We start from the raw sequence: 19,392 nt of genomic DNA, 5'->3' as shown, positions 1-19,392 counted from the left end.
TGGTTTTGACGAATGTTGTCTCAAGAAGAACAAAGATTGAGAAGTGATTTTCTCTCTCTCTCTCTCTCTCTCTCTCTCTCTCTCTCTCTCTCTCTCTCTCTCCTTCTGCTTCTTCTTCTCCTTTTTTTCAGATTTCCCTCATCCGCCTTAATCTTACAAAACGCCAATCAAAAATAAATTTTTTTTTCCTACCACCAGTTCGAAGCTCAGAAAACGCCATATCAGTCACCTCATTGGTATTAGTAGTCACCCAGCGAGGAGCCGATGGTCTTCAGGGAATAAACGTTCCATATAAAATCGTTCCCAGAGACTTAGACTTTTAGACTTTCTCCTCGTCCCTTATCGGTCGGACAGCAAATGGAAACATTCAGGTCCCTGGTCGTCCTTACGGGAGACTTCTTTTTTTAAAGGGAGACATTTTTTTATAGGATTTTTTTTTTTTTTTAAATTGGAGGCTTTGTTTAAAGGGAGACTTTTTTTTTTAAAGGGAGACTTTTTTTACAGGGAGACTTTTTTTAAAGGGATATTTCTTAAGGGAGACTTTTTTTTAAAAGTGGATACTTTTTTAAAGGGGACTTTTTTTTAAAGGGAGACTTTTTTTAAAGGGAGACTTTTTTAGAGACTTTTTTTTTTTTTTTTTTTTTTTTTTTTTTTTTTTTTTTTTTTTTATTTAAGGGAGACTTGCTGGACTGAAAGCTTCGGGTGATGGAAATATATTAATGAATTCGCTTGGTCTCGCGCGTCGATTTCGAGAGAGAGGAGAGAGAGAGAGAGAGAGAGAGAGAGAGAGAGAGCAAAACACTTTAGTTACTGGTAGTGTATAAGGATAAAAGGATGTTTTGATATGTTCGATTTGTAATATATATATATATATATATATATATATATATATATATATATATATATATATATATATATATATATATATCTTATGCAACGGTAATGCTTGGTATACGAGTATGCGCTATGCACGGTCTACCTGGACCGTGGCACCATATGCAGCTCTACATAACTCTACGGGCATTACACATACTATTTAACTTCACTTTCGTTCATTACTTTCGCAGGAGTCATTATTCGCCTGGATTTGGTATGGGTACTTGAGCCGTGCCTCTAACACTCTCTTAATGGCAAAGCTATTATACACAACCATGAATTTTTCCATCCTTTTCGTGCGTAGAAGGATGTTAGGGATTCCCATTTATTTCCATATTGTTTCTCATTTTTGTGTTTCGTTTAACTACGTGTTTTATATATTAGTATATTTAGACGCAGTATTACCTATCATAACGTTACAAAATCTATCGATGTTGGGGTTTCTGATATATTTCCATATTGTTTCTCATTTTTGCATTTTGTTTAACTACGTCTTGTATATATTAGTATATTTAGAGATAGAATTACTAGTCAAAACGTTACGAAAACTTTCTATATTTTACTTTAATTTTTACAATTAAAAATATGTCTTACAAAACGATTACAAAATGAGTTTTATATATTACATGGCGGTAGCTTAAGGAAATGTAATTAAAGTTATCTGTCCCTCGTCTGTCTATCTGCCTGTCCGTCTCTCTCTCTCTCTCTCTCTCTCTCTCTCTCTCTCTCTCTCTCTCTCTCTCTCTCTCTGATGTCAGTATGTACATATTCTGACATTACAATTACCTTCACTGTAACTGTGTAATTTTAGACATGAAAGATGAGATAAAGATAAATTAAATAAAATGATAAATGTTGGTGATTCAAAGGAAAATTGCTATAATTAATGATTTCAGTTACTTCTATGACTACTATTACTAATACTGATACTAATATGGCCATCTTTTTTATTAGTGGTCCTAGAGGAAAAATAAGACCTTATTCTGGTAGAACTTTTTACGGGGATTCCAGATATGGGTCTGTTTTCTTTCTACGATTAAAATGGAGATAGTTGCGGCTGCTACTACTACTACTACTACTACTACTACTACTACTACTACTACTACTACGAGAGGAATTGCAGTTGCAAATTCGTGTATTCGCTGTTCACTGAATTACGGAACTTCAAATAACTCTCGTCGCGGATTCATTACTACAGCTGCCTCCAAATGAATGAATCTAAGAATGAATGAACGAATGATTTCAGTGCTAGTATTGTGACGCTAGCGTTATGACAGTTAAATCTTAAACGAAATGTTAATTTTACATTGGCCGCTAACGTACCTGAATCACTATTCGCGATTTTTTCATTCTTGTTTTCATCATCTGACTGCACCGAAATGAAGAAGAAGAAGAAGAAGAAGAAGAAGGAAGAAGAAGATATGCCTGTACCGAGGGTGGGGGGTGGGGGGCGGGTGTTTGAACGACCACCCCTCCCCACCCCCCAATTTCTGGAAGTCCACATTTTCAAGTATTTCATCTTGTATATGCCTATATATGCAATGACATTTATAGAAGAAAGGGTCCAGTTTTGGGGAAAAAAAGCGCCCCTCCCCCCAATAAAAAAAAACTCTGATAGAAGAAAAGGTCCAGTTTTGGAAAAAAAAGAAAAAAAAAACATAAAAAACTCTGATAGAAGAAAAGGTCCAGTTTTGGGAAAAAAGAAAAAGAAAAAAAACTAAAAAACTCTGTAGAAGAAAAGGGTCCAGTTTTGGGAAAGGACACCCCAAATACCTCTGATAGAAGAAAAGGTCCAGTTTTGGGAAAAAAAGAAAAAGAAAAAAAAAACATAAAAATCTGATAGAAGAAAAGGTCCAGTTTTGGGAAAAAAAGAAAAAGAAAAAAAACATAAAAACTCTGATTAGAACAAAAAGGTCCTAGTTTTGGGGAAAAAAAGAAAAAGAAAAAAAAACATAAAAACCCTATAGAAGAAAAGGTCGTTTTTGGAAAAAAGAAAAGAAAACACAAACATAAAAACGATAGAAGAAAAGGTCCATTTTGAAAAAGCCCCCCATAAAAAACTCCGCATGGGTACGGGCCTGAAAGAAAAAGAAGAAGAAGAAGAATGAGAAAGAAAGAGAAGACCTTGAGGGACACAAACATGGAAACGGAGCCGATGTAGGAGTGAGTGTTAGATCATTTCCTTGCAGGGGATTTAAACGCCTCTTCTGAGAGCCTGTCCTTGTCCTTCGCATCACATTGTGTCTGGACAACAGCGCCTGCGCTTTCTTTCATAAAGTTGACCCTGGGGTTCTCCGGTCTGCGAAGGATATACGTATCCAAGCGAAGAAAATCATAACTGTTTGAAAGAGGAAACAAGACGAGTCAAGATTAGCGAAGATGTTTATATCTTTCCCATCATTACCTGAGGTCCCTTCGGCCGCTAGCTGCGACCCCTTTCATTCCTTTTACCGTTCCCCCATTCGCATTCTTTATTGTCCATCTTACTTTCCATCTTCTCCTGATAATAGTTTTCCTCGTGTTACACCTTTCAAGCCGTTTTATTAATCTCTATTTCCCTTTCAGCGCTGAATGACCGCTTGGCTTTTCCCCTAAATTTTATAGTATATCTCATTGCATTCCATCTATTCCAGATTGATTTGCAATGGACGCCATTCCCGACGGGAAAACAATACCGTCCCGTCGACAAAATGATGGTCTGTCTCCTCCGACATACAAGGAGAAGGAAGTGATGTTCTATACAGGTTCGGTTGATAAATGGAGACTCTCCCTTCGGCATCATCTACGTCTCAGCCGAACCTATTTATCTTCCATCGAAAACAGGGAGCTCGTCATCATCAGGATGATTAATCAGGTTTGTCCGCCTCCTTATGTGTTTGTGTCACTTTTTTTTTTTTTACTGTCTTTCCACATATTCGATTTGGGTCTTTCTTAGCGTGTGCCTGATTATTTGGAGGAGTTTAATCTCATACACACAATCACACACACACACACACAATCGGTTGGGAGATAGTGACTTTGAGCTTGTGTCCTCAAAATCCATTTGTGAGAAGCACCCAGAATTGAAATTGGCCTAGGACTAGCATTAACACCCAGGATAATATATATATATATATAATATATATATATATATATATATATATATATATATATATATATATATATATATATTTTATTTATTTATTTGAATAGAGAGGCCTCTATAACCTTATGTCTTTCAGTACCTTTGCAAGTAAAGCGAGACGAACGTATCTTCCCCAAAGCGAAGCATAAGAATTCAGCCAAGAATTAGATACGTTTCGGTCTGATAAACCCACCCACAGCAGAAACGGCTCAGGTCCCAGGTGAGACAAAGTCTTGTTTTTTATATATATTAATATTTATGGTGAAGGTTATTCATTGAGACGCCTTTATGAAGGTGAAAGATAAAATGAGAAGTCTAAACATCGAGATTTATTGGTCATTATCAAAACAAAAGAAAAGCGACTTCTTCCTACTTAGAGAGAGAGAGAGGTTGGCTCAACTCTCTTGTTGCCGTGTCGATAAAATTCAATAAGGAAATAAGGAAACGCACCAAGGTGAAGATATTATTGTATATATAAATACCGTCCTTGACAGCGGCTTGACACGCTGGTCTCCTCCCACGTCGCCATGTAAACAATGATTTAGGGAGGATGTCCATCCGGTGCTTTTATGCGCGCCACCCTTCCATGTACGGCGCGCGCATGCGCTTTTGCATAAGAATGACCACACATCGAGTCGAAGAAGTAGTGCCGTGAAATCACGCTAACTGTCCATTTGCATGTTTGCCGGTAAGTGGTATTGTCTCTCTCTCTCTCTCTCTCTCTCTCTCTCTCTCTCTCTCTCTCAACTGCAGACGCTCAAGAGAAACTCCAAATTCATGGTGGCCGCCATTTTTGTCGTCGTCCGTTTAAAAATGGCTGCTCTGTCAGGCGTTATGTGGCAGGTCTCATTAGCTCCATTCGATATTTCAAAGGCCGCGTCTATAAGGAAATCGCATTGTTGTGAGTTTAGGTATCGGTCTACGTGTGGGCGTAACTGCGCAGGACATTATGTCAAGTGGGTGGCTAATGTCTAAGGGTTGTACTAGGCTTCTCGCCATCTTTTAGGAAGAAGAAGAAGCTGAGTGCAGTTGTGCTGTTGTTTACGAAAATACGCATCATTCCCATTCGTCAAAGGTGTTTCAGACCGATGAAGGGTCTGCTTAGACAAATGTCTAAAATCAACCGTATGTGTAACGCATTCTTCAATGGCATTGGTCTACACGGAAGGAACATGCAAACAGTTGCTTGGGTCGAAGCATTTACATAAATCGTGTGGGCGTTGTGAATGGGTGGCTGGTTCAGTATGCATGAATACAGGAACCACACCTCCTTTGCTGGATCTTGACATTCTTATGTATATATGTCCTTTTGCAAACCATTTTGACCTTCTGCGGTCACCATTAGTTCAGGAATTAGTGGGAAAGTTTGTATACCCTTTCCGTCTTAAGTTTCTGTGTGTCTGTCTCATCGGTTTTCGGGCGTAATTATTATTATTATTATTATTATTATTATTATTATTATTATTATATTCATAAAAAATTAAATGTTATAGGCACACGCACAAAAGTCAATATTTACTTACAAAAGTTTCTGATTTTTGTGGGCGTGTCCATATAGCTTTAATCTGTACCCTCCTGACTTAGTAACACAAATGGCCTCTCGACAGAAAATGAGTAAGGTGTGATATATAATGAAGAGCCTGTTTTGAAAGTTCCAAAGATTAATGGTCATAAATTGATAGTCTAGTAAATTTGAAATAAGGCCAAGACCATAACCACACATCAAAGCAGACACACTTACGGCAGATAGTTCGTAGCTTTATAAATAAAAAAACTTGTTGCTTTCAAAGTATGAGAAACGCAAAGCGCTTCGCGAACTCGTGATATTCCTCCATGCCATCTTCATCATTCTTCTGGGCGTCGTCTAAGTTAATCGCGTGTATACACCCGCATCTTTTATCAAGATATTTTCCTAACTCTCCTTGCGTATATATATACTTCCCAGGAGATGAAGCATGGCATTATTAGGTGCTGATATGAGCGCCAAGGTCGTCTTTTCACTGGGCTGGAAAAAAAAAAAAAAAAGGCGCGAAGCCCATCCATCATACATAGCTCGGTGCAAATGGTAAACAGTTTGACGCTCTGGGATCCTCCGCAAAAGAAGAAGAAGAATAGAAAGATTTATAGATTCTCCCACCAGGAAGGTGCTTCGTCGAATACAGCTGAGTTATAGGTCAAATAAAGCCCTTCCATTTCCATTGTTTAGAAGCCATGTATGTAAGTCAGAAAAAAAAACATCATGCATTTGTTTATTCGCTACTTTAATACAATACTGCCAGATTTTAATTCAGTCATAACACCCCTTTATTTTTGTTAATTCGTAATGGATATCTTTAATAACAAAATGATGAGCCTATATTCTCTTCATTGTTTAATTTATCTACGTAGATAGATACTTATTTATTAGCATTTGTAATTAAATATGCAAGCATGATATTGCATTCACTGCACGGTCCCTGTATATCTCCATATGCAAATGCACATGCATATTTTTCGACCGAATAGACCAGTCATGTTTAGTCATATCCCCAACATTCTAAGTCTATATTACAATTTTTTCAATTTTAAGAAAATAATTGACCTGGAAACTGGAATAGATCGAACTTAGGAAACCCTTACTACATTCCAGTATGTCACTTTTTTTCTGGAATTGCCTGGAAATTTTAAAGAACTATACACGACAGTGACTTGGAAACTGGAATATACCGAATTAGGAAACCCTTACTACATTCCAGTATGTCACTTTTTTCTGGAATTGCCTGGAAATTTAAAAGAACTGTACACGACAGTGACTTGGAAACTGGAATATATCGAATTTAGGAAACCTTACATTTCAGTATTTCACTTTTGTTTCTAGAATCACCTGGAAATTTAAAAAACTATACGCGTCAGTGACTTGGAAACTGGAATATACCGAACATAGGAAACCCTTACTACATTCCAGGATGTCACTTTTTTTTTCTGGAATCACCTGGAAATTTTGAAAAGAACTAGGTACACGAAGACACCATTACGTAAGAAGATTCTCTCACCGCACGTAAGTCTTAAAGACCTGGCGTGTGTCCCCGAGAGAGTCCAATAAGGCAAAATCGTTGTTTATCTGAACGTCAGTGGAGATTGATTCATAGTGACATCTCTTTGAGTTTCTCCTGTCGTTGAATGTGAGTCAGAATGAAGGGGGTTATATCATATTCTCTCTCTCTCTCTCTCTCTCTCTCTCTCTCTCTCTCTCTCTCTCTCTCTCTCCTTTTTATGCGTACCTTAAAATTCTTACCATATTCATTGTATAACTAATACTGTAATTTTGCAAAGATCTCTCTCTCTCTCTCTCTCTCTCTCTCTCTCTCTCTCTCTCTCTCTCTCTCTCTCTCTCTCTCCTTTTTATGCGTATCTTAAAATGCGTGCCATATTCATTGTATAACGACTAATACATACTATAATTCTGCAAAGGAATAAAAGTATTATTTCTCTCTCTCTCTCTCTCTCTCTCTCTCTCTCTCTCTCTCTCTCTCTCTCTCTCTCATTTTCGTACATATATCTCAAAATTTGAACGATATACACTTCTCCAAATAATACCTACTGGAATTTTTCAGTGGAATTAACATCTCTCTCTCTCTCTCTCTCTCTCTCTCTCTCTCTCTCTCTCTCTCTCTCTCTCTCTCTCTCTGCGGCCTGATTTTCCGGATTATTATTATCTCTTCACTCTGTCTATAAGGCTTTGAAGCTGAAGACTTAAAAAAGAGAGAGAGAGAGAGAGAGGAGGTGGATTTTATTCACACTATTAAGTACAAAAGAGTTGAGTGTGTAGTTCTATTGTAAATCACCTAACAATGAAAGAAAGGGGAGTCTTAAGTTGCACAATCCTGGGCTTTGGTCCCTGAGGGTCTCAAAAGGGGAGCCAAAAATCCAATTAAACAAAATTTCGAGAACAACAACCGTTTCAAGCCAGTTTCATTTAGATCACCCCTCATATTAAACTAATGCAGCTTAAGACATGAAAATACCTGGGGTTACTAATTAAGACACCTACTAATTATCGACCAATTAACGATTTATTTAAACTTTCAAGTACAACAGAAATTCTTTTTGCAAATGATAATTTAGTAATCCTAGACACCATATCCACAACTTAAGACGGATTTTTTCCTGGGGTTTGTAGATAAGATGGGGGTCTTTGGACTCTGAGGGATATGAAGACCCTTATACAAAAGAGGGAGTACAACAATTTTGAGGGATGCTTTGGATGAAACATTATTTTAAATGAACAAATATGCAATTTAAGACACAAAATGTCTGGGGTTATTAATCAAGACTAACGACTACTTAATTAATGATCCATTTATTTAAACTTTCATGTGACACAAAATTTCTTTTTGCAGAAGATAATGCGGGATGGAATGTACAGTGTGATGTACGACATAGTTTATTGTTTTATAGTAACCAACCGAATCCTAGGTCAAGTCACTGTGTCTTAACTTTACTGCGATCATCTCATTCGTGATCGTCAGCAGTATTTTCATCTGATGATTCCTTTTCTCTTGGCAGAGGACCATGATCTTCTTCCATATAATCATCCATACCACCATCTTCCTGGGCATCACCACTGTTGTCATGTGGCTCTGTTACGACCTGAACCTCTGGAATGAGTGCAGGGGGCACCTGTTCTCCATTGAACCAAATGATGCGAAATTCGCCGTCGGCATTTTCCCACCCATTGGTGGGTATTTTATCCAGGTCTTGGTGATGAGCACTACCCCATAATCTTGCAACGAATGCACTTTTATCCACGTGAGGTGCTAGTTCTGCTTCACATGGAGGAATGTTGCTACCTGCAATACTTTTAAGCTTCTCAAATGGGTTTTCTCGACCACGTTGAACCGGTCCATGATCGCAGTAAACTTGAGACACAGTGACTTGACCTAGGATTCGATTTGGTTACTATAAAACAATTAACTATGTAGTATATGAAACCGTACATTCCATGCCGCATTATCTTCTGCAAAAAGAAATTTTGTGTCGCATGAAAGTTTAAATAAATGGATCATTAATTAAGTAGTCATTAATTAGTCATAATTAATAACCCCAGATATTTTGTTGTCTTAAATTGCAATTTTGTTCATTTGAAATAATGTTTCATCCAAAGCCCCAGACACCTGGCGTCCCGGGACGGGCGGGCATGGCCCGCCAGGCGTCCTAGGACGGGAGGGAGTGAACCGCCAGGCGTCCCGGGACGGGCGGGCATGGCCCGCAGCGTCCTAGGACGGGCAGAGTGAACCGCCAGGCGTCCCAGGACGGGAAGCGAGGGAGCCAGGCGTGCCGGCACGGGCGGGCGTGGCCCGCCAGACGTCCCGGGACGGAGCGGGAGGCGCGGCCCGCCGGCGTCCCGGGACGGCCCTTGGGGGCCTCGCCCGCCCGTCCCGGGACGCCTGGCGGGCCTCGCCCGCCCGGACCCGGGAACGCCTGGCGGGCCTGCCCCGCCCGTCCCGGGACGCCTGGCGGGGCCTCCCGCCCGCCCCCGCCGGGACCGGGGGCCGGGCGCCGGCCTCCGGGCCCGGCCCGGGTCCCGGGACCGCCCTGGGCGGGCCTTCGGCCCCCGCCCGTTCCCCGGGGAAGCCTGGCGGGCCTCGCCCCCGCCCGTCCCGGGCGCCTGGCGGGCCACCGCACCGCCCGTACCGGGACGGCCTGGCGGGCCTCGCCCGCCCATCCCGGGAGCCTGGCGGGCCACGCCCGCCCGTCCCGGGAACGCCTGGCGGGCCTCGCCGCCCGTCCCGGGACGCCGGGGGCACCACGCCCGCCCGTCCCGGGACGCCTGGCGGGCCCCGCCCGCCGTCCCGGGAACGCCTGGCGGGCCACGCCCGCCCGGTCCCGGGACGCCTGGCGGGCCTCGCCCGCCCGGTCCCGGGACGGGGCCGGGGGCCACGCCCCGCCCGTTCCCCGGGAACCGCCTGGGGGCCGGGCCACGCCCGCCCGTCCCGGGACGGCCCCCTGGCGGGCCAACCCGGCCCGGGCCCGACTTCCGGGACCACCCGCCCTGGCCGGAGGGCCTCGCCCGCCCCGTCCCGGGGACGCCTGGCGGGCCACGCCCGCCCGTTCCCGGGGGACGCCCTGGCGGCCTTCCGCCCGCCCGTCCGGGACGCCTGGCGGGCCAAGCCCGCCCGTCCCGGGGACGCCTGGGTGCGGGCCACCCGGGCACCACGGGCCACGCTCCAGGGACCGGGCGCTGGCGGGGCAACGCCGCCGCCGTTCCCGGGAGGCCTGGCGGGCCGGCCCCGCCCACCCGTCCCGGGACGCCTGGCGGGCCAGCCCGCCCGTCCAGGAAGCCTGGCGCCTCCACCCGCCCGTCCGGGACGCCCCTGGCGGGCCAGGCCCGCCCGTCCCGGGACGCCTGGCGGGGAAAGGGCCCTACCCGCCGTCCCGGGACGCCTGGCGGGCCACGCCCGCCCGGCCCGGGACCCGCCAGGGCGGGCCACCCGCCTACCGCCCGTCCCGGACGCCTGGCGGGCCTCGCCCGCCGTCCACGGGAACGAATGGCGCCTGCCGCCCGTCCCGGGAGCCTGGCGGGGACACCCGCCCCGCCACCGGTGCCCGCCCGTCCCGGGACGCCTGGGGGCCCGGGTCCACCCCGTCCGAACCCGCCCGTCCCGGGACGCCTGGACGGGCCTCGCCCGCGCCGTCCCGGGACGCCCATGGCGGGCCTCGCCCGCCCGTCCCGGGACCTCCTTGGGCGCCATCCTCCGCCCGCCCGTCCCCGGGACGGGCCTGGCCCGGGCCCTGGCCTCGGGCCCGCCCTCCCGTCCCGGGACGCCGCCTTGCCCTCGCCCGGGCCCGTCCCGGGACCGCCTGGGGGCCCTTCCCCGCCCGGGCCCGGTTCCGCGGGACGGCCTGGCGGGGCCTCCCGCCCGCCCGTCCCGGGACGGGCCCCCGGCCGGGCCCATCCCGCCCGCCCGTCCCGGGACCTCCCTCCTGGCGGGTGCCAACCCAAACCCGCCCGTCCCTGGGACGCCCTGGCGGGCCAACGCCCGCCCGTCCCGGACGCCTGGCGGGCCTCCCGCCCCGGGCCCGTCCCGTGGGAACGGGCCTGGGGCTGGCCGGGCCCGCCCCCCGTACCCGGGGACGCCCTGGCCGGGCCCTCGCCCCGCCCGTCCCGGGGACGCCTGGCGGGCCTCCCTCCGGCCCGGGCCACCCGTCCGGCGGGTACGCCAATGGGCGGGCCCCCTCCGGCCCGCGCCCGTCCCGGGACGCCTCGGGCCTCACCCAACCAAGGGCCGCCCGCCCCCCGGACCCGTGGGACGCCGGCGGGCCTCGCCACCGCCCGTCCCGGGGACCCTGGCGGGCCTCGCCGCCCCGTCCCGGGACCTCCCTGGCCGGCCCATCGCCCTCCCGTCCCGGGACGCCTGGGCTGGCCCTCCCGGGCCCCCCGTCCCGGGACCGCCCTGGGCCGGGCCTTCCTCCCGCACCCGTCCCGGGACGCCTTAGCCGGCCCTCGGCCCGGGCCCGGGCCCTGGGACGCCTTGGGTCGGGCCTCCCGGCCCGCCCATTGCCCGTCCCGGGACGCCTGGGCCGGGCCTCGCCCGCCCGTCCCGGGAACCGGGCCTGGCCGGGCCGCCGCCCGGGCCGTCCGGGACGGGCCTGGCCCGGGCCTCCTCCCGCCCGTCCCGGGAACGGGCCTGGGCGGGCCTCCTCGGCCCGCCCGTCCCGGGACGGGCCTGGCCGGGCCCACGCCCGGGCCTACCTCCCGGGACGCCTGGCCGGGTGCCCTCCGGGCCCGCCTCGGGTCCCGGTACGGGCCCTTGGCCCGGGCCCATACGCCCGCCCGTCCCGGGACGCCTGGCCCTGGGCCCTCGCCCGCCCCGTACCCGGGAGGGCCTGGCCCCGGGCCTCCTCCCGCCCACCGGCCCGGGTCCTGGGACGCCTGGCGGCCTCGCCCCCCGTCCCGGGAACGCCTGGCGGGCCAACGCCCGCCCGTCCCGGGACCCTGGCGGGCCTCGCCCGCCAGTCGTCCGGACCCGACTGGCGGGCCTGCCCCCCCGCCCTGCGTCGGGACCCGCCCTGGGACGGGCCTCGCCCGCCCGTCCCGGGACGCCTGGGCGCCTCCCGCCCGCGTCCGGGTCCCGACGCCTGGCGGGCCTCGCCCGCCCGCCTGGGAACGCCCATGGGCGCCTCGGGCCACCCGCCCGCCCGGGCGTGGGCGGCCGGGTCCCACCCGCCCGTCCCGGACGCCTGGCGGGCCTCGCCCGCCCGTCCCGGGACGCCTGGCGGGGCCTCGCCCGCCGTCCCGGGACGCCCTGGCGGGCCTCGCCCGGGCCCGTCGGACGCCTCCCGGACGTCCTGCCCGCCCCACCCACGCCCGCCCACGTGGCCCGGGACGCCCCCTGGCGGGCCAGACCCACCTGCCGCCCCCTCCCGGGACCCGCCTGGCTGGCCTCCCGCCCGTCCCGGGACGCCTGGCGGCACGCCCGCCCTCCCGGGACCCCCCTGGCGGCCTGGCGGGCGCCCCCCCCCCCCCCCCCCCCCCCCCCCCCCCCCCCCCCCCACGTCCCGACCCGTGGGACGTGGCCTCCCGCCCTCCCACGCCTCCGACCCGCCCTCCCGGGACGCCTGCGGGCCACGCCCGGCCCTCCCGGGACGCACCTGCCCGCCCCTCGTGCGCCCGTCCCGTGGGACGGGCCGTGCGGGCCCTCGCCGCGGCGGCCCGGGACGGGCCTGCGTCCCGGGACGCCTGGCGGGCCTCGCCCCGCCCGCCCGGGACGCCTCGGGACGCCCGCGCCTCCCTTCCCAGCACGCCCCTGGCGGGCCTCCCGCGCCGTCCCGGGACGCCTGGCGGGCCTCGCCCGCCCGTCCCTGAGCCTGGGCCAGGGAGGCCCACCCACCTGGCGGGCCTCGCCCGCCCGCCCTGCAGAGAGCAACAACTCTGCTTAGCCTTAGAACTAGAATATGCCACTGAATCCTTTCAATTCTCCTGGGGCTTCTCTGAATCCTCTGCTTCTCCTGGCACTCCACGAATCTTTTCTGAATCCTCTGCTTCTTCTTCTGACACTCCAGGAATCTTCTCTGAATCCTCAGCATCTTCTGGCACTCCACGAATCTTCTCTGAATCCTCTGCATCTTCTGGCACTCCACGAATCTTCTCTGAATCCTCTGCATCTTCTGGCACTCCACGAATCTTCTCTGAATCCTCTGCTTCTCCTGGCACTCCCCGAATCATCTCTGAATCCTTTGCTTCTCCTGGCACTCCATGAATCTTCTCTGAATCAGCTGCGTCTCCTGGCACTCCGCGAATCCTCTCCATATCCTCTTTTTTTACTCCTGGCACTCAACGAATCCTCTCATTTTCCTCACCGCTTCTACATTCCTCCCATTTTCCTTTCCCTTTCAGGAATCAATATAACTATTAGTAAACATTTTATTATACTTATTTCCCTCTAACTTTAATTTCCTTCAACAATTAACAAAATAAACATCAAACCTTCCATATAGTAAGTTAAAAACTTTAATGAAATTGAAAATTTTAGTTTTCTCAAACATAAAATAAAGTATTGCAGTTGACTCCTAAAATCCATTTCAATCTAAAATCAATTGTAACAGATGGATTTATGAAAGAAGTCCTTTAAATTCGAGTTAAACTCGAATTATTATGTAAATAACAAAATTTACTGCCAAAAAATTATTGTGTAAATGAAAATCGCAGTTTGTAAATAAACTTTATTGATTTAAATTGAAAAAAAAAATTTCCATAAAACAAACATTCTCCTCATATTTTTCACATCTGATCCCTCTTCGTGATGCCAGCTTAGACTTGATTGCGCCATTCCTTGAAGATGGACAGATGCTGCATTTTCCACTTGTCCTTCTCCAGGTATCTGTAATTCCCCTGGAGGTTCTTGAGCTGGCAAACCAATTTCTCCTTCGCTCCTCGCAGCTGTCGAACCTCATCTTCCAACTGGTCGTTCCGTTCGCCCTGGACACCGGTCTTCCTATCCAGCCACTTGAAACGATGTTTTCGTTCCTCTAGAAGGCACCTCAGCTCGTTCCTGAACTTCACAATGGAGTCCACACGTTTCCTTCATGAGGTCTTCCACTTCCTTCTGCAGGCGCTGGAACCTGACCTCGGCGTCTTTCCTGTCGGATTCGCGCTTTTCGGTCGCGTCTTTTTGTTCCTGGACGAGCCTCGCCATCCGTGTCGCTTCTTCGGTCTTTATCTGCAGGTCTTTCTCCTTCTGTCGTAGGAGTTTCTCTTGCCTCTCAACCTGGCAGTTTGCCTCTGGCAATGGCACCGTCAGTTCCCTTATTCTCTTACATAGGGCATCGTTTCTCCAATTTCCTTTGTGTAATCCATCAACTGCTGATTTTCTTCTGTGTCTTGAGGATCTTGTCTTCCAGCTGCTGTTTTTTCCTCTTCACTTGATCGTTCTCCTTCAGAAACAACGTCTCATCTTCGAACGAGTGGGCCCTTTCTTCCCAGGCCTGCTGTTGCAACGCCTCCTGAGTTATCTGGATCACACGAGTGCATTCTTCCCTTCCGCCCGCCTTCTGAATCTCTTCAGCTGAAGAATTATCCTGTCCAAGTTCACCTGCTGCTCTCTCTGGTACTGAATGGTGTCTCGCAAGGCCGAAATTTTCTCGTTCAATTACATTTCCTTGGGCTGTTCACCTCCATCATCAGTAGTCAGGAGGAAAATCACCAGTGAATAGGCAGCCTATGAACAAGATGACTATCCTTGCGTTAGACTTCTCTCCGTATTTCGAACAATATCTAGACAACAACGTCCCACAACAGCTGCTGCCAAGGCCAGGTAAGGCCACATTTTCTTCAAACTGGAATACCTAGTTCATATACTCTTCTCTGTATCTCTCGCTTTTTCCTTGATTTTCAATATTTTACAAGAGATATTTCGATTTATCAAAATATAGCAGGCTCTCTCTCTCTCTCTCTCTCTCTCTCTCTCTCTCGTGCGGGATCTTTTTAGCTCTCAAGTTTGTAAGAACAGTAGGGATTTTTTGCAGTACGTATCTTTTTTGTCTGGTCTCTTATCATCTTATCTATTAAAATAAATTTAGGGATTTTCCTTTATTTACCTTTTTGTCTATAAGAAAAACAATACTAACTACAGGCGGGCAATTGGAACTGAGCCAAAAAAAATACCCATTTTTCTAACCTTGAGACACAGTGACTTTACCTAGGATTCGGTTTGGTTACTATAAAACAATAAACTGTGTCGTACATCACACTGTACATTCCATGCCGCATTATCTTCTGCAAAAAGAAATTTTGTGACACTTAAAAGTTTAAATAAATGGATCATTAATTAAGTAGTCGTTAATTAGTCTTAATTAATAACCCCAGATATTTTGGCGTCTTAAATGACATTTTTGTTCATTTAGAATGTTTCATCCAAAGCATCAATCAAAATTTATGTACTCCCTCTTTTGTATAAGGGTCTTCGTATCCCTCGGGGTCCAAAGACCCCCATCTTATCTACAAACCCCAGGAAAAAGTGCGTCTTAAGTTGTGGATATGGTGTCTAGGATTACTAAATTATCATTTGCAAAATGAATTTGTTGTACTTGAAAGTTTAAATAAATCGTTAATTGGACGTTAATTAGTAGGTGTCTTAATTAGTAACCCCAGGTATTTTCATGTCTTAACTTGCATTAGTTTAATTTGAGGGGTGATCTAAATGGTTGTTGTACTCGAAAGTTTGTTTAATTGGATTTTTGGCTCCCCTTTTGAGACCCTCAGGGACCAAAGCCCAGGACTGTGCAACTTAAGACTCCCATTTCTTTCATTGTTAGGTGATTTACAATAGAATTACACACTCAAATCTTTTGTACTCAATAGTGTGAATAAAATCCACCTGGCTCTTCAACTAAGAGAGAAATTTAAAAGGGTAACACATCATCCAAACGATAAGGATGCCATGCATCACAAAAGCATCGCGCACATTCATTTGCATAGCGGTTCCAAGACGTTTGCATAAACCATTAACAGGTCGGGAGTGGGTCCATAAAGTTTAGTATACCTGACAAATAAACGTTGTGGGGACTGAATCCAGATATCCATCCTTAAAGCAGCAAAAAAAAGTATTATAAAAGAGTCTTGACGTAAAATCATATCTAATAAACCTGACTAGCTATCGCATTCTCCTGGTAGGCTATAAAAAAAAAAAAAAAAAAAAAAAAAAAAAAAAAAAAAAAAAAAAAACAGAAACAAAATCGAGTCCTGCCTTCATTCCCGGTGATGATTGTCATGACCGTAGCCCTGTGCAATGCAAAAATTCAATTCAATCTTTTTATCAAAGTGCCTTTGATCATAATCGCCTGGCAGGAGCGTCAGAGCACCTCATGCGGTGCACTGTAGACGTTACTAAAGGTATAGTTCGCAATGTCTGCATCCACTATTCAGCCATCTCCCTCCTTATGCCAATCCGTCTTGTGGCCCAGTGCTTGGCCTAGCAGCCTAAATTTTTCCACAAATATCTGTTAAATGCAATGAAATGGGTTACGTTCAAAAGATATAATAAAATAGTGTAGATTTTCCTTTTCATGTGACAGATTTGAAGGGAAACACAAAGCCCTAAAGTCTGAAAAGAAACAAAATACTAGGCTAAGAAACTATCGGAGGTGCTACTGAGGGTGGGCCGTTACATAACCAACATGTGTTTCTGACGCTGAAACAGCCGAGTTGACGTTGGCAAGTAAATACATTACTTGAATTATTATAAGACAAATAAAGGAAAGTTAGTCCTAAATCGTCAGCACTGTGTATACTCCAGGAAAATAAAACTTTTTCGTACCGTTTTCCTGGATATCTAAAGAAGGTTCGTCTAGTGTATCCTTATGGTTAAATAACAGAAACACGGCAGGTAGGTAGCTACTACTAATTTCTTTGGAAATTGCCATTTCCTTATAGGTAGGTAGGCATAGTATTTTGGTTGCTTATTAGCCTATTAACAATTTAATGTTAGTTTTTGTCGGCTTATCTAGTTAGTTTTTGTCGGCTGGATCTAATTAACATGTATAATTTACCCATTAGTAGTAGTAGCTACCAGCTAACATTTTTAAATTAAAAATATAATTTTTCTCTTACTAATTTTTTCTTGAAAGTTTCATACTTTAAGTTTTCTTTATCAATTTGTGCATTTAAAGATAATTGACCAAACATTTTTATCAGTGGTAGCATTTATATCCCGAAATTTTCCGAGCGAATGCTGCTTGAGGGGTCAGGGCTAGCTACAGTAGGCCTGCCTAGTAGGCATTACTGCAACAGCAGTTCAGAGGGAATATAACCTAAGCGGACTTAACCTTAACCTAACCTGACTTAGGATGTCGTTACCCTGCATTTTACCTATATTTCCACATTAGGGTAAAACCGAATGGCCGGCCTCTACCGTAGCGCGACCACCTTCCCGTAAAAGTACTTTATTACTTTTAACACGTCCTGTAACCCAGCGTCCATCGAAGCAACACCTCGAAACCTCTACTTTTCTATCGAAGTAAAGTTTTTCTCCCAAGTCGCAAATTAAGGGCATAATTTCCGATTTTCAGGAAGGTGGTCGCACTATGGTAGAGGTATTTTACCCCAATATCATTCACAAGGGTAAGGGCCTTGGGCCCAAGGTTAAGGTAGGTTAGATGTGGTTGGAGAGGATCCAACCTAGTTATTATTTATTTGCTGACCCTAGGGTAGGTTAGGTTGGGGTCTAGACCTAGGTAAGGATCTCATGTTCTAGGTTAGGTTAGGTGGGAGGGTCAAGGAGGGTGAATAAAACTCTAGAGATTTAAGGACCCAGCCCCCAGGGCAGGTTATGTAAGAGGTTCCATTGACCACATATAAATCTTGAAATTTTATCTAGCGACACCGTCATTTTCATTATTGCCTTTCGAGCAGGAATCCAACATAGTTCATTATTTGTATCAGCTTCATGTTACTAATAGGAGGAGTGTTTGACCAACTGGACTAGGGATTTTGTTGGAATAATTAGATTGAAAATGCAAAAAGATGGCCCTAGAAAAACTCTTAGACCACTGATGTTGCTATATACTTACACTAGATGTAAATTGAAGATAAAATATGAGGTGAATACTAGTTAAATGTTGGCATCCCTTAGGAATCAGCTCTTGTGTCTTCAGCTGTTTCTCGGTTAAAAATTCAGCATCTCTATATATTTATTTTCAAGAATTTTGTGTAGTATATGTTTACATACATGTTTTTAATTACAGGACTTGGAATATGGCACCAGTAGATCAACAAAATGCTAAAGAACTAAAGCCGTTGCAAACCCTGGAGGAATTACTTGAATGGAAGCCATCAACTGATCACATAGATGAAATAGTTAATGGAAAAGCACTTCGTCCCCGCTACCCACCATGTTCACCTGAGCAACTCAAAACCCTTATTTGTCACGATATGAAAGGAGGGTACTTGGATGATAGGTGAGTATCTAGTTTATAACTTTCTTGCCTTTAAGTTTTAGTCATAAGTGAAATTAAAGGTAAATTGTTTGGATATAAGATTTTCTAGCTTTTCAGACGTAAGATTTCAGCTTTTATCTGCTGGATACCATTTGAAACCATCTTAATTGAAAAGATACCTATTACTCATATAGGAATGATCATTTTTCTCCACTAAGCTTATATTGAAACATTTCCATTCTTTTTATTGAATGACTAGCATCTGTATCCATCCTTCAGATGTGTTATCGAACGCACATTCACTTCTAAATTACCTGGACTTTCATCTTTCCCCAGCTACTGTGTCACTGACTGGCTCAGTCAGGCACCGCTGGCTGACGGCAGGTGCATACATCTTGCGACAGGTTGCTCGGGAAAGATTTTCATCGTGAGCCCCCTTAAATGGCCCTTGATAAAACTCGCCCTTTAGTTAAATTCTGATTTGTTCCTACATAATATACAAACCCTCGGTCCTTTACATTAGGAATTGCTTTCAGCGCAGGCTGTAATATGGGCATTAAATTCTTGAACAAGGTGATTAGGCAGTAACTACCGTCTGGTAGGCGGGTAGGCCTGCCCGCCCGGATGTAAACATGCCACTTTGCTTTCAGCCATCTTCCAATGAAGAAGTATGTAAAAAACAGATGGTTTGTATATTGTGTAGGAACAATTCACAGTATATTAAAGTAAATTGTATTTTTCCTAACTATAAAAACCTGAAGTCCTTTACATTAATGCCCACCTCATGCCACCCCTCAATCTGAAAATATAATGGATTGTGTACACCCAGACAGGCGGGTCTACCCACCTACCAGATGATAGTTACTGCCTAACCACCTTGTAATTCCTAATGTAAAGGACCTCAGGTTTGTACAGTTAGGAGAAATACAATTTACTTTAAAAAATTGTGATTTTTCTGGGTGGTTGGGCATAGCATTAAA

The 19,392-nt window shown here is 47.2% G+C and overlaps 1 protein-coding gene across 8 annotated transcripts in view; it reads left to right on the top strand.

The window, feature by feature from the left end:
- The window catches only part of LOC135214976 (cytosolic endo-beta-N-acetylglucosaminidase-like), a 97,341-nt gene that overhangs the window by 68,043 nt on the left and 9,906 nt on the right, over positions 1-19,392 (top strand). For 3 of the 8 annotated variants that reach the window (XR_010314534.1, XR_010314535.1, XM_064249476.1), the window contains exons 1-2: positions 16,658-16,863; positions 18,221-18,433. Coding sequence is in view for 6 of the 8 variants with exons in the window: in XM_064249476.1 (XP_064105546.1) it covers positions 18,231-18,433 (203 nt within the window). In the remaining 2 variants the exon portion in view is untranslated. Of the gene's footprint in view, positions 1-3,509; positions 3,731-4,097; positions 4,221-16,657; positions 16,864-16,889; positions 16,911-18,220; positions 18,434-19,392 lie in introns of those variants that run through there. The other 5 variants (XM_064249478.1, XM_064249479.1, XM_064249481.1 and 2 more) reach the window with 5 other exon arrangements.

The sequence above is a fragment of the Macrobrachium nipponense genome, chromosome 46 (assembly GCF_015104395.2).
Source record: "Macrobrachium nipponense isolate FS-2020 chromosome 46, ASM1510439v2, whole genome shotgun sequence".
Taxonomy (NCBI): Eukaryota; Metazoa; Arthropoda; class Malacostraca; order Decapoda; family Palaemonidae; genus Macrobrachium; species Macrobrachium nipponense.
Note: the sequence above shows the minus strand (reverse complement) of the source record. Positions and strands in the feature narration are given on the sequence as shown.